This window comes from Calonectris borealis, chromosome 15 (assembly GCF_964195595.1).
Source record: "Calonectris borealis chromosome 15, bCalBor7.hap1.2, whole genome shotgun sequence".
NCBI lineage: Eukaryota > Metazoa > Chordata > Aves > Procellariiformes > Procellariidae > Calonectris > Calonectris borealis.
Genome location: NC_134326.1, coordinates 5,967,505 through 5,990,789, shown reverse-complemented (window position 1 = coordinate 5,990,789; position 23,285 = coordinate 5,967,505). Strand labels below are relative to the sequence as shown.

General features: G+C 38.8%; 1 protein-coding gene across 1 annotated transcript in view; it reads right to left on the bottom strand.

Annotated features, from left to right (window-relative positions):
• Nucleotides 1–10,036, bottom strand: part of SLIT3 (slit guidance ligand 3) — a 533,309-nt gene extending 523,273 nt beyond the window's left edge. The window contains exon 1 of the mRNA XM_075164102.1: nt 9,356–10,036. Within this exon, the coding sequence (XP_075020203.1) occupies nt 9,356–9,540 (185 nt within the window). The 5' untranslated portion in view covers nt 9,541–10,036. The remainder of the gene's footprint in view (nt 1–9,355) is intronic.
• Between the last annotated feature and the right edge of the window lie 13,249 nt (nt 10,037–23,285).

The following is a 23,285-nucleotide window of genomic DNA, read 5'->3' as shown; positions in this document are numbered from 1 at the left end:
AAAAAGAGCAAAGCGATGAAGACAAGCAGATGAAACAGTACTGATTGGTACAGCAGGCACTGTCCTCAACTCTAAAGTAGCCTAACTTGCATTACATATTTTGAACTGGTATCATGAAAATTACAGCAAATTTAAAATTTTGCAAAGCAACCTTTCTTTTTTTCAAATGAGGGCAGTTCCTCCCAACCAAGAACATCAAAATGGAAGAAAAATAAATTTAAAAATCTATCAGAAATGGAGTTCATCACCATCCCCCCCACCTTCTACAAGCATTTTCACAGGCTGTTAAAATGGGTTACTGATCTCCAAATCATAAACCTCCAGAGCAGTTTATCCCTCCACTTACATGGAGCCCTGGTTGAAATAGAACCACCGATCTTCTGTCTACGTAGACAGGAACAACTGTGAAGCTACACAGAGAAAACATTCTGAAAAATCAAAGGCAACTGATTTTTCTTGTTCTTTTGGGTGATTGTCTGTATGTACAGCCACAGCATAATGTCACTAGAGTATCCGCACACAACAGAAGAGGATTCAAGTCTGTCCAATTAAACTCCTAAATACAGCATCATTGCTAAAAGCCTTGCACCTCAAACTGGAATGAACACAGGTCCACGTAGCAGCCAGTAAGGTATCAATGATAAAAACACTATCTCCCAAAATTCTCAGTGTTGCTTGGACCCTAAATACATTTAATAGGTGTTTGAGGGTCTTCATTAATAACCTCATACTACTTCCACAAGGTTGATTCTTCACCATGCAACTGAAGTAGGAAGGTAGTCATACTGACCTCTCTGCAGGAAGCATAGAGGGCTCTCCTGATAAGTCCCTTTGACATAAGAAGTTAAGAATCATTTCTGCAACAGTATTGCAAGTTTTCAGGAAAGCATAAGTAAAAGTGAGTTAGTGAGCAATACAAATTCTGAAATCAATTTGGAAGTAAATTTCAGATAGGTTTTGCAGATTGCTTGATGGAAAGTCATGACAAGACCAGCTTTAAAACACTGAGTTTTCTTCTTCATTTTAACTGAACTGATGTTTATTGAAAACGCTCCCTTCATCAGTGACAGAAAAGGAAAGAATATAGCCATCGGTTAAAATGATTTCCACCTGAGGGACAAAATTAAATTAAGGTCTCAGAAAAAGAAGCAACTCACAGATAGAAATCTAATTAAAAGGTCCAGAAATCTATCAATCATACTATTAAAAAAATATATTGCGGCCAAACAGATGGTATAAAACCGAAATACAAGAGAAATTTATTCTGACAGAGACAACTGACAGATCAGATTCAGTTGGGGTAAAAAAAAAAAAAAGAAAAAAGAACAAAGCTGAAAATAACTGGCAGAGAGGTAAGAACCAGCCTCTTAAACTCTCTTTGTACAGAGATGGCCTTCAACTCATCTAAAATTTACTCTGAATACAAGACCACAGACCTGTTCCCCTTATGTAAATAGGTCAATAGATCTTTTATATATTTAGTACCATTAGAAAAGACTGTCTGTTGCTTAAAAGGCTGTTTCTCAATGAGGAAGAAGTAGTTCTTGCCATTGATGAGAGTCATTCACGATCTTAAATGATATGTCTGACTGGACAACACTGAAAACAGATTCGAAAATAGAGCATTACGGATCTCTGGAGAAAAGACTTTTAAAATACTGAAAACAGAATAGCTTGGGCCATGTTGCAACCAGAATATTACTAGAACCCAGCCTCTTCTTATCCTGAAAATTACTTAAAAACAAACAAAAAAGTCAAATTGATATAGCCTTACACTGGCAGGCAAAACCTGTTAATGAACATAAAAGGGATAGGAGTGACAACAGCAGCCCCAAGCCAAAATTCATATCATATTATAATAATGCACTTGAATCAACAAAAAGTAAATAGAAAATCCCTGTCACCCAAGGAACAGAAAGGAGACAAGAATAGGACGCACATTCTACCAGCCTATCTCAAAGACTTCACAAGAGGATGGGGCACAAAATTTACCTCTATCATGATAACATTTTCTGAACACCACTGCTCATCTATACATCCCTGTAATAGGAATGTATGGCTAGACAATCACCTGAAGAAATCTTTGCCACACGTCACATCTAGTCATTCTCCATGACGTCGCCAACATTATTTTTCTTCAAAAAGCTTTCCCATTTGAAGTTCACTTTAGCTTTTCTCCCCAAAGTTACCTTGACTCCTTCCTTCCTTCCTCACCTGAAGATAGAAACTTGCTTTTTCTCAACTTGAAGAGGACAAACAACACTGCTTTGTGTTGAATATAAGCCAAACAGGAACAGCGAAGTCCCTTTAGGGAGCTGTGGAACTGCACAACAGAGGATGTGCATGTTGATTCCTACAGCTGCCATCATCAAGCTTCCACCAGAAAGTTGGCTCTACTTAAAACTAATACATGATCTGCTAGCACTGAAGAAGCATACTTGCTCAGTGTCACACTCTCCCCCCAGCCACAGATGATCAGCCACTGTTGAAAGGGGTTTCAATGCTGAGCCACAGAAATTCTTTACCTGATCCAGTATCTGTCTGTAGTTCCAGAGAGCAAACAGACGAAAGAACTAAGAGGTACTAGGTTACTTATGAAGAACATTCCACAACTTCTTCCTGAGGTTAACACAACATTTGAGATAATTCAGTAGTTGTAGTATTACAAGGCACAGTGAAGCTTACATCAAGACCAAAGTCCAGCAGCAGACCTGCACTTCATACAAGGCATTTCAGTGTCTCAGATTAACTTAGAAAGGAAGAATCATCGCTTTAATCACAAAGAGTTTGCTACAGTGTAGTACCTCATAAGGCTGGAGGCACTTTTGAAGACAAAAGAGGCTCCAGAACTTGCAAGTTCACAATCATTCTGAATTGGAAAGAGCTAGTTATGTTACTTCAGTAACAAGATTTAGTTATATTTTGTAGGTTCAAACTTAGAGAAAGAGAGGCAAGTATGGAAAAAAAAAAGATAAAGGAAATCAGGAATTGCTGGGGGGGGAGGTGATTTACTTCTTAATTAGATATATTTTAAAAAATCCACAAATTATTTCATTTGCTTGAAAAATTACTTGAATGGTCAACAGCCAAAGGTGAAAGAGAGCTCAATTCAAGCTCAGTCTTCGGAAAATTTATCTGAACATTACACCACCCTTAGCAGGTGTAATACATGGAAAACAAACAGCAATACAGTTGTGACTAGGGAAGGATCCTGACACATTTCAACTCTGACACAAAGCAAAACATTTTTCCATTAATTTCTAGTGAAACAAGTGTAAGCCAACATAACTACAATATTAACCAATGGCTCCTATTTTCCACCTTTGTTCAGGAATAATTAAATCTTCTAATCAAGGACAAATGGATTCCACTAGACCACCACCAGACACAAAGCTATTCATTTTAAAAGATCAGCTGCAGCAAAAGGCAGCCAAGGGAAATCAAGCACTGTGGGCACCACAAGAACTGTGTCAAGAGTTCTAGAAAAATTAAGCTTCAAGTCATTTGAGCTATTAGTTCCTGGGAGGGAACCCATCCTGATTTAAGTCTTCTGAACAGTCTCTCCAGTGAACAAGCATTCTTAACATGCAATAGCTGGAACTTACTCACTGAATATCCTTATTAGAGCCAAGTTCTTTTCCCCTATCATCCTTATAACTCCTCAAGCATCTTTTGAGATTTCTGTGGGAAAATCATTTTCTTTCTGCTCTGTGGAAGCTGAGGAATAGCTTAGATACTACTGAAATGCAGACAACAAATCATATCAGAGGTTAATGTCCATGCAGGACAGGTTATTTTTGCTTTAAACATAACTGAAAATGCTTGAACTATTGAAGAAGAAAAAAAAAAAGCTTGGCAGTGACATTCCAAAAGATTACTGATAGTACTCACTATGAGGGTCAAATGACTTCATAGCAATCAACTTACAAGTGACAGACAGTGTACAACACAAGGATTTTTATACAGATCACTGTATAAATAAGAGTGTATTACGATTTACTTATTTTTGGCCTCACAATCCATCTATGCAGGTAAGCTATACCGACTTTGGTACACACTTCCCCAAACTCATACACACACAAATTCCGGGGGTGGGGGAAGCAATACTCATCATCTATATTTTAGGACTTCCTAAAAGACAACAGTTGTTCTTCAGAGGGGCAACTTTCCTTTCACCTAATTCTTCTGCATGAATCAATACTCAGCTGCAAAAGTAAGAATATGAAAAAAGTGAATAGTCTCAGAGCAACTCATTAAAAAATTCTGCAGTAACTAGTCTGGTCCCTTTGATCTCGGAATCTAATCAAAATTCAAACAAACAAATACAGACAACATGATAATAGCCACTATTTGCTTCTGTAGCTACCCATTACAATAGCTAATTTCATCCTCCTTCCTGTTTCTGTCACTTCAAAACGAGGTAACAAATTTAATAGTGCAAGACTCTGATCCTATACAAGTGCATGTCAATGTCCAGTCAAGCACAAGTAGTCAGCTTTAAGTTAGTAAAGGGAAGTATCCAAATTAAATTAAGCAACTCGGTCAAGTTTTCCCAGGATCAGTACCTCTGAGAGCAAGCTCTTCGAAGCCAAAGCCATGTAAGTCTACTTATTGACACATGACCTAGGGGACGTGGGGGCAAAAGGCTCCATGCAAGGTTTTGGAGACCATTACTATACAAACAAATGAGTGGTAATCCCTAGTGGAAAGAATTCTAGAAAAACAGAATGTCAAGGTAAGAGTCAGTATAATTATATTTGCATGTGTTTAACATTGCGTTCCGCAGTAATATGGAAGCATTCAAGACAGGAGCTTAGATTTAATTTGGAGACAAAATTGAGGAAGTTGAAGACTTATTACAAGCCAGTGCAACTTCAGCAGCTACATGCACCTAGGCCAAAAACACCATAATAATATATTTGTATAACAGAAACCCCAGACCACATGAAAACTCCAGAGTAAGCAGATGACTAAGCTTCTAAATTGCATCTAAATGTGGACACACTCAATTTAGCTACTCAGACAAAGCACAGAACAGATTAGTCTTGCAAGCTTTATCAATTTAGCAAGGTAAAGAATCCTTCAAAGTAAAAGACAAAACAAAACAACAATTAACACAGGACAGCTATCAATTAAACAAGATTCTAAGCCACCAAGTATAAATTAATCAAGAACTCAAACATGGCTAAATTCTCCAAAGAAACTTTTATACATGCATAATGTACTGGGAGATAAGTAGGCATGAATGGAAGGAAAAACACAAAGGCTCATGCTTCATATTCAAACAGAAAGCAGATATCCTGAGCAGTTTCTCCATATCACTTGTTACTTTCAGAGCCGAAGAATAGAACTGTCAAGCAGGTGGCTTTGATCTGCTCACTGCATTTACATGTCATCTCAAACTAAACTTGACTATCAGCATTATTAAGTGTTATAAAAAGCTACATGTATAATATTTTACATATATAGAAAACATTTCCACTGAAGCAAATTACATAAATAGAGAATCACATATAAGAACTGAAGCGCTGCTAAGCAAACTCTGATTAGAGGAGTTTGATGACGCAATCTTAAAGAACTTTTCAGAAAGGTAAAAGATTCAAGATTTTTTATGGATTTTGTTTTTTACATATTCTTAATTTCTAAACCCTAACTTCTGCTTCCTTTATTAGCACAAAACATCTTATCAGTTGCATAGCTTAAATAAAAGAATCACTGCGCCCACCCCCAAAGTTAACTATTATATTATTAGTTTTCTCCACAACACAAAAGGTCTACAAACTTCTTTTTTTGGTAGGATGTTAAGTTACTTAGCAAATGTGGAATGGATCAGTAAATACTAACAACAAGCCACAAGGTCAGCTATATCATCCTGCTCGTGTACAAGGTCCTCTGTGGAGCATCACATCTTGCAATTTGGGGAAAAGTCTTAGACCTATTTTCATGTCTCTCTCTTCCTGAGTGAGATGATGGCTATTCTGAGGGTTCCTTCTCTAGAACAAAGGTAAATGGAAGTTAGTCCTTGGAAATGACAAATATTTGTCTCACCACTTATTTTCTCCAGACTGAATCATTTCTTTGTGCAGTAGTACACAACATTCACCTCTTTTTAGCTCTTCACGAAACCTGACTGAGCAAGAGCTTCAGTCTATACCACACAATTAGAAGACTATCATAGAATGTAATAACAAGGTAAACTGCAACACAAACCTAATGCTACTTGCTATATTTGTAAAGCTATATTAAAGATTAATCTGTGTAAAAAGAGTTTAGGGTAGTTTTCAACCCTGTTTCTGGGATGACTGGTTAATTTGTAGACTCTTCTCAAGACAGAAATCATAGATAAAACCTTTTACAAAAACTACACCTTCAAAGCATTCAATAAAAAAGAAAAGAAAAGAAAGTATGCATCACATTTCTCATGAAGAATCAGTAATCAAAGCTCTGGCGATGCCCATCAGGAGATGATCACTAGTTCATTTAATAGAACTTCTCAATAAGAGATTTCCCCCCCCCAAAGAGATTTCCCATTTTTTCCTTAATGTTATATTTTCAGTTTTCCTGGGGTTTCATATTAACACAAATTTAAATAATATTTAACTTGGCTCCGCTAGCCTAAACAATCTGTAACATTTGTATAAACATAACGCTAAAAGCTTAGTGGAAAAATATTTTAAGTGGTGCCATTAGATCTCTTATTAATTAAACCAAGAAGTTTCCAACCTGAACAGGTATGCAGAATTTCTAGCTCAAGAGAATGCAGAAAGAAGTGAATACCTTTTCACAGCATAAGAGTCTAACAAGTCACTTGGTGTGTGGCCATCAAGAAAGTTGTTATTTTCCAACATATAAACATTTCTCTGAGATTAAAAAGATCTTTGTCATTTCAGATACAATCAATTTGGTTTTATTTACAAGTTAAACAAACTAGTTAAAGACTACACATCAACCCACTGTTATGGCAGAAATAGTTACAGGTTGCTCTGGACCACAGAGAAAAATGAGATACTCTGATATATCCAGTGGCTGACTGATGTTTCACCTGTGAGCAGAATTTAGACTTGGAGGAATATAAAGTCTTTTTCTCTCTACTGCTTACATTAGAAAATTCAAATTAGTGCAATTTGTAGAAATCTAGATTTGAAAGAATTGATACAGGCTTTAAAACACAGTTGTAATGAAGATGACAGTGAACACTGTAAAAACAGTGAAAAGCTCATGATGGACTAACAGAATAAAAAGTGAAGACTATTTAAAAATATGGAATAACATGTTACTACATGATCCTCTGTATGCTATCTCCACAAGGTTTCAGCCACTGAATGCTCTAATACACTATTTTAAGAAACCAAACCAAACAAACAAAACACCCAACACAGCTACACTTTATATTTATCAGTAGTATATCTCTGAGGTTAAATATTCAAGCTGAATATTATGAAATAGCTACTATTGTTCTTCATGCAGCCATTAATCTAAAATTTAAATCTGTAAATAACACCAAAAATTAGCAGGACCAGGAGCACAGTGATTACACTCTCCTTCATTCTTTTTAACACTTAACATACCAAGAAACTTACTCTTTTGGCTTAGCTTCTTACAGAAGGCAAAGAAATTTAACATCTCTATTAAGTACATTCTCACAAATGAAACCCAGTAACAAAACAAATTCAGTCCCCCTAAAACTTACGCAATAACAAATTACCATTTTAAAATTCTTCTTAGGTGGCCACCTAACCTTGTATTTGTGAATCATTTTAACCTGAAATTTAAAAGTTTAATTCTAGCCCTTGACTCTTAAAACCATGCAAACACACCTCACCAATAAAGCATACAAAACATTTGTGTTATCACACTTACTTACTCTGACTGACTTGGTATACTACTTTGGTAGTGGTTTGTTGTGAGGTTTGTTGTTTCGGGGTTGTTTTTTTGGTTTTGTTTTCTTTTATTTTTTTCCTCTCTAAACTACCAGGTTGCTACCCATCAATTTTAGAGGGTACACAGTTTCATGCACAAAAGTTAAGCTTTCTGTAACACTGACACTTGAAAACTATTGTTCACACAGCTGGGGTTAGAAGGAAGGCTGATATGGCCACAAAACATTAAAGATGGTAGAGTAGTGTAGTAAGAAATCTACATATGACTAACATTTAAGAGCTCTCAGCACTATAAAATGCATTTAGGAACATTCAAGGATAGTATAAAATTTCATTCTGGGACAGAACTTAGCCTTTAAGAGGACTCTATGCACAAAAACTTTGTTTAGTAACCTCATCTAGCTTTCCTTCTTGGAGGAAAAATTGCTTGAGAGTTTGAAGTTTCCCCAACTCTATGACCCAGAAGGAAATAAAATAGGAAGTCAGGCCATAAAATCTACAGCATTTGCTTACAAGTTCAAAAAACATTTTAAGTTATCAGCTAATCCACATAAGGCACAACTAACTGCGCTTTCCTGAGGTCATCCGTGGACCCCAGCGCAGAGCAGCGCTGAAGCTCTGTTTAACATTCCATTTCGGACATCTTCGTATCTAGCACTGGGCACTCTCTGAAATATGCCATATGCTATGCATTAAGTAATGTCAGAGATGCCGTCCTCTGCACCAAGCGAGTGCCAGAACTGTATCAGAGAACTGAAGCTTGCTTTCAGCTTTCTCCTTAGAAACTTGTTAAGTAAGTAAAAACAGTCAACTAAAGAACTCATGAGAACTAATGATATATAAGATTTACTACGATGAACACATTCATTACATTCTCCCGTGCTAAGGCTGGAGGCACCCAGCAACATTACACTACTATCATAAACCCTGAAATAGATTAAAAATTAAATAACCAGCTTCTCCACAGCAATTTAAGACAGAAATTAGAGGCTACTTTAATGTGACTTCTTATCCATCTGAATTAGTTTATGGCAGTAGTTGATTTTTCCATGGTGATGAAGACACCATGCTGAGAAAGTAAGGAGAAACTGCTACCAGCCACCAGGTGAAAACATCCAGGTTTCTAATTGCATATTAAATTGGTGTTTGCATTGACAATGATTATTGCTGGGAGCACTTCAGGTAGAGCTCTGAACTCCATTACACGCAAGTCACTGCAACACCTGATCAGATAGTAACCGAAACTGAAAAAAGGTGAAACTCTGAAACTGATTGTTTTTTTTTAAAAGCAAGAACAGCAGCAGGATAGCTGTAACTTCTGAAAAGCTCCTCCCCTTCCCTCCTGAAAACATTAATCCGTGTTTGATTACTGAAACTGCTGTTAGTATGTACTCTGCACTGATACGCAGGTGTTGAGAAACTCATCCCAGGTGCTTTTACAAGTACTTGAGGAGCCCTTAACGGTTTTTACTTACAGTCTCTCTGCATTCCTGGGAATATCCCTCGGTACAGTTTTGAGTCCTAGTCCATGACAATCCACGTTTGAAGCAATACATGTACATTTATGCGGGCATCCTCCAACAGGCGTCCAACTCACGGAGCTCCAAAAGCTCAAGATCATTCCAAGGCAAAGAAACGCACTCCTTCCACCAGACAACATGGTTTCTTGATCACTTCAGTGGGTATAAAAGTGTGCACAAGCAGCCGGCCCTTAAAGATGAAATGCCTCTAAGAAGAAAGGGAAAAGAAAACAAGAGGCTCTTAGTACAGCCCAAGGGAACCCACCACTGCCATCATCGCCGGAGCACCAGCAAACCTTCAAAGGCGCCTGAAAAGGTTACGTTAGGTGGAAGAAGGTGGGGAATTGCCTTTCGGGCTCAGGTTTCTTTCTGTTATCTACGAACGGTACCAGAAGGCAGACAGTTTAACAGAGCTGGAGCCAGATGCGTCCTCAGATGAAAGAGAAAGCGGGAGCGGAGTAAACACACACACAAAACATCCATCAGAAGCGGCGGCAATCTCCAAAGCAGCCTCCTCCGCTCCGCATCGCCCCACCTGGGCCGGGCAGGTAACCCGCGGAGGACTGGGAATTCAAAGCGACCCCGCTGCGAGCTCCTCAGGCGCTCCCTCCCGCCGCTCGGCTGCTGCCGCCGCGGGCCCGCACCCCCGCGCTGGCGGCCGGCGGAGCCGGGACCGGGAGGCGGCGAGGGGAGACGGAGGGGGCGGAGGCGGCGGCGCTCCCACCCGCTGCTGCGCTCGCCGCCGGCCGGCCGCCCGCTCCCCATTCACTGTGCATGGCAGCCGGGCGAGCGCCCGCGGCACCGTGCGCCCCTCCCCCCTCCCAAAATATCTCCCGCAACGCCCATTGGCTGCGGGCGCCCTGACGTCACCAAACGGCTGAACTTTTGGAGCGGAGGGAGGGTGAGAGCGGGGGCCCGCGCTGGCCCCGGTGGTGCGGGAAGCGGTGCTCGGCGGCACCCTGCGCCCCGGCTGCACCCCGCAGCCCCTTCGCGCCCGGCGCCGCGGCGGGGGAACGCGGTTCCCGTTGCCGGGGCGAGCCCGCCCCCAGCCCCGGTTCGGGTTTCGGAAAGGAATGTGCAGGCTGCAGCACGGGAACCGCCGCCCGGCGCCGCGAAGCGGTCTCAAGTTCCCCCTCGGAGGGGAGTTCGGCTCCTGTGGTTCCCCTGTTCCCGCTCCCCGAGTACCCTCTGGCGGCGGAGGGCGGACCGTCACCCGGGGCAGGGACGCAGCGGCCCCGCTCGCCTTCCCCGGCCCGGGCGCGGGGGCCGAGGCTACCCCCCGCGACGCCCCGCCTCGGTGCCTCCCTGGTGCCGTTGCTGTGCTTCGAGCTCTAAAATTCAGTGCCAAGTTCAACTTCAGCAAAATTTTCTGGGAAGAAGACAAAGCAGGCTGCCTTCACGTTCTGATTTGATGCCGTTTGAAGCTCAGAACATTGTGCCTGAAGTGTACTAAAAAAGCCCCAAAAAATGCAGCACACCCTGAAAATCTGGTAGCATTTAGAGATTACATTTATAGAAAATGGTGAGTCCTGTGAGACACATAAGGTGGCATTTTTTTAAAGCAAGTCTTAGCCCGTTAATGGGAATGCTCTCTCTGTAGTACTCCATACACATCCAGTGACCTCCTGACGCAAAATAAACCACAGCATGAAAACCTGTTTCAAAATACCCAGTTCCTTATTTTGGACACTTAAAAATAGTTCAAAAGGCACATTTATGCATAATATACTTAAGAACACAGATAATCTGTTCTTCATCTACATCACAAACTCTTGGTCCATGACTATGGAGTCCAGTCTCTGTTCCTGCGGGTAGGGAAAAGTTTTCCTTTTCACAGTTCAACAAGGATCATGGCCAGCATTACCATGAAACCCTCACAACCCTCCCAAAGATTTGACAAGATTAAATTAGGACTCCAGTTCTCAGGTTGTGCTCAAAATGCGTTCTCAGCTTTTTTCTACAAACATAAAAACTTAGCATTTTAAGTGAAGGGCTTGTAGGAAAAAAAAACAGTGTAAGATGCTCTCCATAAGGTATGGACATGGCATTCCAGTGTGCAGTAGCACATCTTAAATACCTGTTCGTTTCCGGCAACACTTGCTTCATGTTTTGATTACTGAAATTTGTAGTTACCTGAGGCATTCCTGCCTACCTTGATAGTTGTTTTTGCCCAAACCAGTGAAATGTCCCTCTTTACAGTCAGCAAAGCAGCTACTTGTCTACTGCCCTCCCTAACGAGCAAAGACTTGACACTCTAGAGCATTTCCCTGTGAAGAGAAATTTGCCAAAGAGCACAAATGCAAGACCACAAGTTAACCTTCACCTCTCCTGGTCTTTGTCTGAAAAAGCAATAAAGTGATTTTCTCATTTTATAGTGAATTATTTACATAAGAAATTTCATTTTTATATAGAAACCATTTTGATTAAACTTTAAGATTGAACCACTTACATGACTAGACTCAAAGCTCAGTTAAGTGGTCCTTATATAGCAGTATCCAATGTGAGAAGGCTCAGTGACAAATGACGCAAGGTTTGAAAATGCACAGAGGGACTCAGCTGTCACCCCTTTAAGTGGCTGCTTTATGCTGCTTCAGGAAAGATTAGAAAACACTGTTCTCCCACCTCTCCCAAATCTACAGAAACCAAAAGTTTGGGAAGGTGTGTGTAATTCTGTCTGAATCCCCAAATGACCCTCTCCTTTCCTGGAGCAAAAGGCAGAGGAAGATCACTTTAACCTCCAGCATTAACAGATGAAGTAAGGGGCAAAGCCACAACAATCCCCTCTCCAGCCTTACGGTACCCAAAGCAGCAATGATTACTGTAGGAGCTTGAACCGTATCCCTCTCCTTTACCCTCTTGAGAGGGCAAAAGCACAGACAGCTCCAGGCATGTCATTGACACTCATCGCTATCTATTCTGAGGCAAGCACCCTCAATCAAGTGTTAGTCTACTAGAGATCAGCTCTTGAACAAGGAACAGCTGGTTCAGACCAGACAAGACAGAAATTACACTGCTTAGGAAGACAAAGTACTCTGAAAGCTCTGAAGTCTCCTCCACACAGGCTGAAGGTATACAACCTTAGCTCATTCCAGCAGTGAAAATACTTTTGTTGGAACCTAACTTTTCTTGGCAGCCAGGCAACACCATTCCAAAGAAAGATTTTTTTCCTGTTCTAGTTTACTAGCAAACATTCTTCCAGCTACAAAGATGGTGATACGGAGAGGCACGCACCCCTCACCTCAGGATGGAAGTACAGAAGCTATTGGATAGTAAGTAAATATGATTACAGGTAGTGCAAACATCATAGCCTGATATTTGGGTTTTTTTTTTAAGTTACTAATGTTTAACTGTGATGAACTTCAAATTCTAAGAAATGCTGAAAAAACTCCTTAAAACCTCGTCAACACTGTCATCCATGGCAGTCAGTGTATTCCATAATTCGCTGTTAATCCCTCACACCAAAATTTCCCTGACAAGGACAAGTGAACCAGACAAAATGGCAGAAAAATAAATGAGCCGAAAGTCAAGCCTATCCCTGAAATACATTTAATTATTTTAAAAACTAAGAGGCATGTTTTCCTACATTCCAGTTAAAATAGCTCTTAAAAGGAGATGGTCACATATTCTCAAGACATGCCACAATGAAGCAGTGTTGACTCTGCTGTTTTTCCTTCGCACATCTACTATGGCTTCTGGCTCCTGGCAATTGCTAGAAGCTGGCAAATGAGTCACTATTCATCTCTTATTATGGAGTTGGCAGAGGTCAGCACAGCATGTGTTACAAAAAACTGTACAAAACAACAGATTATGGAATATTCTGAATCTATAAAGTGTTTCTTATTTGTATTTATACTAATTTAAACAAGTTATTTTTATGAAGCTATGGAAAGCTGGACAGTTTTTATCCATACTATTTCCTGAAGTAATAGAAACTACTAACATTTCCATACATGTAAAACTCCTTACAAACAAGATTATTATCAAAGGTGCGCTGTCTACTCAGCAGGCATTTAAATCTTGCCTGCTGCTTCTGCAATAAGAAATATAGTTGCTTCTTTTAGAAAATGAGTAGTTCACTGTATTTAGAACATCCTTGCATCAATTTGGAAACTATTTAATACATAAATATTTTTTTCAATCTATTTTTTTCAAGTAAAAAAAAAAGTAGTTTTGCTTTTTTCTTTTAGCATGAAAGAACATTTACTAAACAGATGTTCAGAGGATATTTACATTCAAGCAGTGCTGTCACCTAAGCAGTTCTGTAGCTGCCTTCTCTCTTGAACCTGCCATCAATATCCTCACTGACTCCACCACTACCCTCCGCCTTGCAATAGTACCCTTAATACCACTTACAGTCTAGAAGAGAGCTGAGTTCTGGGAGCAGCAGAAAGGCAGAGTGGACAAAAACAGAAGATCATGGCAGCTGCTTGGGGAAAGGTAAGTGAAAGAAAATCACTTCTCTAGACAATTTTGAATTTCCAACACCTTCTTCACAAAACGCACAAGCACAACGAGTGTTTTAGAGTTAATTTCAAGATACATTACATGGTGTGGTACGCATAACGTCACCGTATTTCTTGTCAGGGACTTCTTGGGCAGTTATGCATGCGCGCACACTGTATAGCAAGTGTGACATGTCTTAGAAACATAGGACTCACTGCACTTGTGTTGTCCATGTGGCCTGCACATGTGCAGTAAATCTGATGGCTCCCAAATGCTCATACTTTTTGCACGCACAATAGTCAGTTGTCTAGAGGCCTGATGGGAACTGTAGCAGGGCCTGGTCAGCTGGCTGAAGTCCTGAAATCTGAAAGTTTATGAGCAAAAAATAAGACCTGTTTAAGGAATCCAAACATATGGGACTCTGGTTCAAGCAACAAAAGACCATCACAGAACCTCATACTGCAGGACTACCTGCACAAAGAACAAAGCCTCCACCATCACCAGCAGTAACTAGGAGGGTGGAGAGAAAATGAGTAATTTTGATCGCTTCAAAGGAATCAAGCCTTGAATCTTATCGTTTAAGTCACAAGGCTCCCTGAACAGCTCTAAGAAGAGCTCTCAAGCACATCCACCACATCGCTTAATGCTTTGTCACATGATCAAACTGATGTGTGCATTTTAAACATGCTAAGTTCAAACTCCGCCTAATTTTAAAGTCACTGATGCAATCATTTGGGAAGCAATGACATATACCAAGTTAAATAAAGTATCTCAGTACATTACCTAAAAAGGACATAAAGCTAACACTTGAGAACCCTGTCAATGCTAAGGAATTTCAACTTGATTTTTATTAGCTAGAAATAGAACATAGGTTTAACATGACAGATGTCAATATTGCCACGCTATTTCAGAGCACATAACATCTAATCACTTAGTTATGCTCTCCATAACCACTGCACAAACTACAAGACACCTACTTTAAAGGCAAGAATAGGACTTCAGTTCTGCCATCCCAAGCAGGCAGAGCCTAAATTGTGTCACGATGCCCTCTTGTGGCTGCTGAGCCCCAGGGTCCCATGCAGATACTCCTTTGCTGCCTTGTGGAGGTCTGTTGCACGGTCTTACGCTGAGGGGTTCACCATCTATCGCACATAGGTCGTTTGAAGAGGTTAAATACTCTTTGAACCTGTGAGATCTTAAAATGCACATGCAGATGTCGTCAAAACTACGGTCAAAATAAAAAATAATAAGATGATAGCACCACAGAGAGGAAAAATCGTCTAATTCAGCATCAATTAAATCTATGTTTTTCACTGTAAGTTTATCTGAGCCCTCAGGGGTTTAACGCCACAAGTTTCATAAAGATACTGGTATTTTCTACTCCCATTTCAAGCGGAAAATTAATTATCAATTAAACACTGAATATTGACTTTTATAAAGATATTTTTATGTTAATTACTTTTGTTAACTGAGAAAACCGTGCTTTGTTTTCTTTGTTAAGAATGTGTTAGGCTGAGAAAACAATGTTTTCACCTGTACCTTTGTTTTAAAATATTATGGTTATTGAAATAAGCATTAGCTGCTCTTAAAATAGTCAAACTATAGAATGAAAACAACCATCAGATCTAAGACACTACGAAAGGCTACTACCTTAATGGTATGAAACATTACATGGATTAGAAAGTCTAGCAATTGAAGCAAGCCTTATATTCCCCTCAAACAGAATAAAAACATGAATATTAGCCATCTGTACATCTTTACTCCCAAATCCATTCCCATTTTGAGATGTGGTAATAAGGAAGATGACTCCATGCAAGAAACCTTAGGTCACTGTGTCACCTGGCATACCACGATTCACCACGCAGTACGCAAAAAGAGCAGCAAAAAGTTTAAACAGGATTTCTTCCACTTAGAGTGGGGCTCCCATTCATAGTAATTACACAGAAGATCATGAATGAAAGTTAATAAACCATCTATTTGCTCTCTTGCTTAGATTCAGAGACAGAATTGCAATTGTCCTTGAAATTTGGAATTAGTTTATTCTGTCAGTTTAATTCTAATAATGGAAGGTATGGAATTTACCTGCTCCTTATTCTAGTTCCTCGTATGCTGTTGCTCAGGTAGTTGAAGTCAAACTGGGAAGTAGCAGAAAGCTAATTGACTAACAACAAGAAGGGATGATGCACCTTCACCATTGCTGAAAACACTTTAAATGTGTTGAAGAATTTTTAATTATAGCTTATGAAGAAAACAAAAAAGTAGTTCCACTAAAAGCTTAGTAAATTAAATTAGATTCTTTTGTATTAGATTTATATCATACAACAGAAACAACCTAGAAAGCCTTGCACATTATATTCCCTCTGCTACTTACTGTGCCATATATTCCATCAACTATGAAGTATTGAGTTACCTTTGACTTATATTGTTCACATCCACATACAACTTTCTATAGCTTTTCCTGCTTCATACTCAGCATTTGAGTAAATACTAAAGAAAAGGAGAAAAAAATGCAAAACAAGGCCTATTATTGTATGTTTTTATTGTACAAAAGCTGCCTAATAGATGAGCATTTTGTTCTTAAATTAAGATCTGTAATTGATATGAACATGGCTTGCACATAGCAGGCAATACATTTCATTCTGTTTCCAGGGCATATAGGCTTCTGTAAGAAAATACTGAACTCGTTGGAAAATCTAAATAATTTAAATACTTGTGGAATATATGAAAGGCTAAGGAGGCCACAGCACAGCATCCTTTCAGGCTTGAGGGTGTCACTTCTGATGCAAGGCATAGCAAGTTTCAGCAATGGTTACAGGAGAGATTGGAGAGTCAAAACTTGTAATCCATGACCTTCACTGCTGCATGAAACATGAAAATATTTCCTTAGCTTTATATAGTTTTGTTTCAGCCAGAATCTGACATTAAGCATTTCTAAGAGATTCTGCATTAGAGGAAATTTAGGGGGTTTTTTATTATTAGTCAAGGCATAATAATTCATAATTCATGGCTGTCTACACCAGCAGTTGTAAAAAAAAAAAAAAAATCAGTTAAAGGGGTACAACCATAGCTACACTTTACCATCAACTTTTAAGACAGTCTAGAAACACTGTTTTCATATATGAGGCATTACCAAGTTTCAGGTATAAACATGCTTTCTCTCTTTGTACTTCAGCATACAGAATACTAACAATCTTTACACATATGCAACAATGCACAGTAGTTTCAGTGGTGGAAAATGATTAAAAATAGTACAATTTAGGAGAAAGATTAGTGGATGAATATGCTGAAGATGCACTGTTCATAACAATGCAAACTTGCCACACAAAAAACATAATAGTTTCTTACATTTAGAGGCTACTTGCACCTGCATCCAAAACAAAAGCTCCTGTTGAATAACAGTTTTGCATTCAGAAAGAAGTCATATCCATTTTGTCACCCCAAAAAGGTATTTGAGAAGTAAACAGAGAAGGTGCGCTGAAAAACAAATTCAAATACAGGCACAGCCATTGAAGTGTATTAAACACGAAAAGTTTTCAGAGCAGTAGGCTCAGAAGTGAATACTTCTCTTGAACAAGAGCTAACTCCATACTTTGAGACAAAGCAATCCTTTAGATAGAGACTATCACCTTCATAACATAAAATAAATATTTAAAGTTTTCAATATTTGACTAGTTCTTCAGTTTGGAACCCAAATCAGAAGGATGGGGCAATATAAACCTATTATCCTAAATGAGGTCTTTTCACATTGTAAAAATATTTATTACCTTACACCGTCTTGGAGAACGAAGCTAACCTGAAAGTCTTGGCACCTTTGGAGAAAATAAAGCATTCAAAGCTGTTATTAATAACTTCCATATTTTGATATTTTGATTGAATATTATTAACACTTGTGCATAGAATGAGCAATGCCATTGCCACAATGTGAAACATTTCATTATCTCAACTGTGGATGGTTCACACAGCTCAATGCTTCAAAACAGAACTGTCTTGTTTTGAAGCATAAGTAGCTTCCTAGAATTTTTCCTTCAAAGATGCAGCAATAGAAGTAAAAAATCATTTAGCATGCGCTGGCATCAGGGATTCATGTCTTCACCTATGCACAATATAGTGGTTCCCAACCCCTGACATTGAAAAGTTTTCAATAACGTATCAGAAGTTTAAAAATACATTCAACGTAAAGCTTAGGCAGCTAGATGCCCATTATGTCAACATACAAACATTAAAAAATTCTTTTGACTACAGAAAGGAAATACTAGTGCTTAAAGCAGGAACCAGAAAACCTGGGGTTTTTTTCTGTGTTACTTATGGGCTCTGACCTTGGCAAGTCAGCCTTCTGGCCTCTGTTTACTAGTTCACAAAGATTTATAATACACAAAAGGTTATATAGCAGTCTGAGCTTTACAAAGCTTGTTTCAAGTATTATTTTCATTCTAAGTTAAAGTCTACTAGAACTAGAAGTATTTTGTAAATATGCAATATTTTTATTAATGTGAACATTTTGTGGTCTTTGACATTAGAATTTCCCCCTCCCCCTTATGGATGTCTTTAATGGATATGGTAATTGAAAGCAAAATACTAGAGAAAATTTTGAATTTTCCCTGTAAGTGTTTATATACTGTGTGTATATTGATCTGGATGGCTGTAGAATAGTATTTTTAACAGAAGTCTTCAATATCTACTCTGCATACTGTATAAAAGGGATGGAAAGCCAAAGAATAAAAGATCTGAAGATGTTTTATGCAAAGCTTGTGAAATCGAAAGTTTAATACCTAGTTCATAAATTTTGTGTATTGTTTGCTTGTTTGGGCTTCGTAATTCCCTTCCCCATCCCCCCCCCAAAAAAAAAAAGTACAAGAAATTTCACAATGAAGCTGTAAACATCAGGACAATAAGCTGACCAGTCACACTGGACAGAGAGCAAAAAGGATTTGTCTGATTGTCTAGGTCGCAGAGGCTGTCTCACGTAGTTTCTTTCAAGCCAGCACTTGGAAAGAAAACTGCAAAACTTCATCGTGGCTTATTACAAAGTACTTTGCATTGAAGTCTTCAAGCCTGATCTTTCACGTGCTATAGAAGATAACCAAACTCATTGGAATGAAAGCATTCTTTATCCAATAATGTTACTGATTGGAAAGCCCAATGCTGTTAATTTAATGACCTCAATGGCCACAAAAGACTCAAAAGTGTTTCTTTGACACTTGTTTGCGCTTTCAGACACAAAGAATGATCTGGTCAGAGTTTTGGAATTTTAGAAGAGTTAAAACATCTTAAAAGTACAAATGAAAGGCTTAAATATTAACAACATTCCTTTTTCTAAAAAAAAAAGTTATTTCTAGGCCAAACACATTACTTGCCAATCTTCCTGTTGATTATAATTGTCTTTTCTCAAGAGAAGTCACCTGAAATTGTCTAGAAACATTGTTTTTAAAGTCCAACTATGTTTCCTTTAATCAACATGCAAACATATGGAAACAAAAGAACAAATTTAGAAAATAAAGCTTCTCTTTCTGATGGCAACTCTTACATTTTACCTTGGTACTGGGGAAAAAAAGAACCGTATCCCCTCCTGTCAGCAAAGGTCTGGCACATAGATGACACTACAAGAAATGACATAATTATTGGTTCACTGTCCAAGTGAACCAATAGTGCAAGTTAAACTAATCCACTAATCCAGGAGTGTTACGCTCAATCCCCAAATCCTGCAGTACTGTGAGACGCAAATAGGGTAGAACACCTTTCAAATTATCATGTGTCACAATCCTACCCTTGAAACACCTTTCAGAGAACTCCAGAAGATAGTGTGCATCTATCATGCATCTAGTAGGCCTAATTTCAAATACATTTTAATTCATGCACATATGACCTAACTCACTGTCACCGTGGAAGAAATAGCAGATAAATCCTGCAACTATATAACTTTATATATGAACTATCTCAGGATTTCATAATCTAATTCCTTTTTCTATCAGATGTACTGAACCATTTTATGTTCATCTTCAACAATCCACTTCACAAACAGAATACAAATTACCAAAAAAAGGCCTGATGCAATTAACCTTTTAATTCTTTACATTATTACTAAAAAATTGTCACTAAATGCCAAAATTCCAATTTGACATACTGTTCTGGTTTCAGCTGGGATGGAGTTGATTTTCTTCCTATTAACTGGTATAGTGCTGTGTTTTGGATGTAGTATGAGAATAATGTTGATAACACACTGATGTTTTAGTTGTTGCTAAGTAATATTTGCGCTGGTCAAGGACTTTTCATCTTCCCGTGCCCTGCCAGGTGCACGGGAGGCTGGGAGGGAGCGTGGCCGGGACGGCTGGCCCAGCTGGCCAATGGGTTATTCCATAGCACATGACATCATGCTCAGCATATAAGGCTGGGCTAAGAAGAAGGAAGGGGGGGGACATTCGGAGTGATGGCATTTGTCTTCCCAAGTCACCGTTAGGTGTGATGGAGCCCTGCTTTCCTGGAGATGGCTGAACCCCTGCCTGCCAATGGGAAGGGGTGAATGAATTCCTTGTTTTGCTTTGCTTGCACGCATGGCTTTTGCTTTACCTGTTAAACTGTCTTTATCTCAAGCCATGAGTTTACTCATTTTTACCCTTCTGATTCTCTCCTCCATCCCATTGTGGGGGAGTGAGCAAGCGGCTGCGTGGTGCTCAGTAGCCGGCTGGGATTAAACCACGACACCTACAATGACTCTAAAACCTGGCTTCATATCCAGGATGATTTCTAAGCTTGAGGTTTTATGCCTCAGAATAAATACCACTACATACCATTTAAAAGGAGTCTAATGCTATTGTATGTTACTCTTTCAGTATGAATAGTCTAATAAATTTACCTTATTGTTCCCTTTCTTTAAAATGTTTTTTTACTGGACCTTGTGCCTTCTTTACTGGCTGTCATATATAATCACGTGCCTTTAAGCACCAGGAAAAGCAAAATTCACATCACAGATGGATGCTGTGCAGAAAATGTATTTGTCCTTTGCCAGAACATCATCCTCACAATTAAGGGCTAAGACAGGAAATTATGTTAGTAAAGGTCATGCTTCAGTTTCCATGTATGTTTAAAAATAATCCTCCATAATAGCTGTCAAACATAAACAAATATTCACAACTTTACCAATCATTATTTTCATTTGCATAGTTAGTCTGGTTTTTAATTATTCTTCTCTCTCATTTTATCTCAGCCAATGGGAATTTTGGTTACACTTTGCAGGATTCATTGCATGTGCCTCCCACACTATTATCCACAACTGTTTTGTGTTTTAGGGAACATAGCTCACCACTGATGAACAGCCAAACTAGGATACTAAACAGCTCCAGGATTAGGGTTTTTTGTGCCATAACAGCTTTGCCTTTATTCTGCACCAGGTGGCGAGTACAAAATACCAGCTGGTTCACTTGTTCTTGATATTTGACTATCTGAAGTAAATCAAGCAGGAGACATCAAGATAAGTGACTAAGTAAGCATTAACCAGTTGAAGATTTGAGGGAACAATAGCAAGTTAGCTTTTCATCTGGGTAGAAAATCAAAAATACACAATGACAAAAAGGAAGCAATAAAGTTATTCTGTTACTAGATTATAAGACGAACTAAGAAGGTGGAAAGTAGATGCTGTAGGAAGCCTGGATTCCTGCTCTCTTTATCAGCTTGAGTTTATGATTGAGATTTCTCCACCATTTAATTGTGACACAACTGCTTCCTTGTGCCAAAATGCAAGAAATGTTTTCAGGAATTAGGACAGAATTTGTCTTTTGTAAATATGCAACCTTGACTGGGTTCAAGCCCAGGCCATCAAGTGCAATTTTAGCTGGCTAGTGTGAAATTTTCTGACAAGCTAATTATTCAAGTAGCATTTTTAGAAGCCAAAACAGCCAGGAGACAGATTTAGCCAATTGCCAGACAAAGGCTTTTAAGTTCCAGTTGGAAGTCTAAACTCTTCGCTTCTCAATTTCAACAAACATTTTTTTTTTGACCCAGCATTTCAGATTTGAAATCTTTTCAGTATAATTAGGCAGAATAAACATGCAGGGGAAAAGGCTAACTCATGAAACAGAAGAGGGTAGTTTGGTTTTTTTTTTTTAAATCAGAACAACATAGCCAACTGGAATATTTATCTTAACTATAGTTATGATTGACATTACTGGTTATTTGCACCTTAAGTTTATTCCTTAGAACATAAATCATTACTGCCCAAGTATAAAAGACCAAGAACTCTGGCTGTTACTTTTCAATGTTATGTTATTGACTTCCATTATTAAAACTGAACATTATGTTTACTTACCTTTCCCACGTCACTTTTCCAGTTTTCAGCTAACATCAACTCCTAAAATATGTGCAAAATACGTACTAATTTCAAAATTATGCTTTAGGCCAGACACATTCAAATTCCTATACAATCTGGTTGCTGCTATGGCAATGGCTTTCTCTTAAGCTTGCTTTCAGTCAAGCAAGCTTGATCTGTTAAGACCAAACTTTTCTGCAGGGCCTAGCATCCACCATTATATTTTAATACTATCACATTTTTGTGGTGTCAGATTTACCATGTCCACATAAAGACAACAGGAAATGTGCCTTTTGTGGGCATGTGTATTTTGAGACAGCACTCAGGCAAGTTACACAGCAAGGTTTCCCTCGCTGTGTGCTCACCTTTATCCTCTCTGATGTTCTAAGGTGCTTGCTGTGTTGCCATTTTAGAAGGACATTCCCAGCAATGCTAGTGCATCTCTGCATGCTCACTCACCAATTACTTGGTCAATCTATCTCCTGTAGCTAGGTCAACCAGGAGTATCACTGCTATTACCTACTTTATAAGCTGTGTATTTAAAGCCATTATCAAGTAAAAGATTCGACCCAGGTAGTCAGAGGCTCACTTGCAGTTTTCCTTAGCTGACATTTATTAGTGCCTGACTAAAACAAGCTGGTCTTTAATTCTGGGCTGTTGCCAATGCATTGTTTCATCCTATAACGTCTGTGATTTGATTGATTTTACGAAAAAGTGTTATTGAAAACTGGACTGAGTGGGGGGAAAAAAAAAAGGGGCTTCTGAAAACTCAAATGAAAGGCATACTGTTAGGACCATTTTGGAGAGGTGTATGATGACTATGATGTCCTGCTCTACTTCATGCTTTTCTTTAGAAGATATTAAATCTCTCAAAGAGAGCAAAATATTGCTGTACCAAAGTTACACATGGAAAAACAGGTAGAAGTAAGGGAAAGCTCACAGAAGGCTTCTCATACACATTCAAACCTCCATACATGAACTAAAACTATTGTATTTTTTTAAATTTTTCATTAAGTTAACCATGCTGATACCATGCATTGCTGCCACAAAGCCATTTTTTCATATTTGAAAATCAGTTTTCCCTTAGCTATTCAGCATAGTACAAGTTGGTGTTTTTTTTCATCTGACCTCCAGAACAGGCTT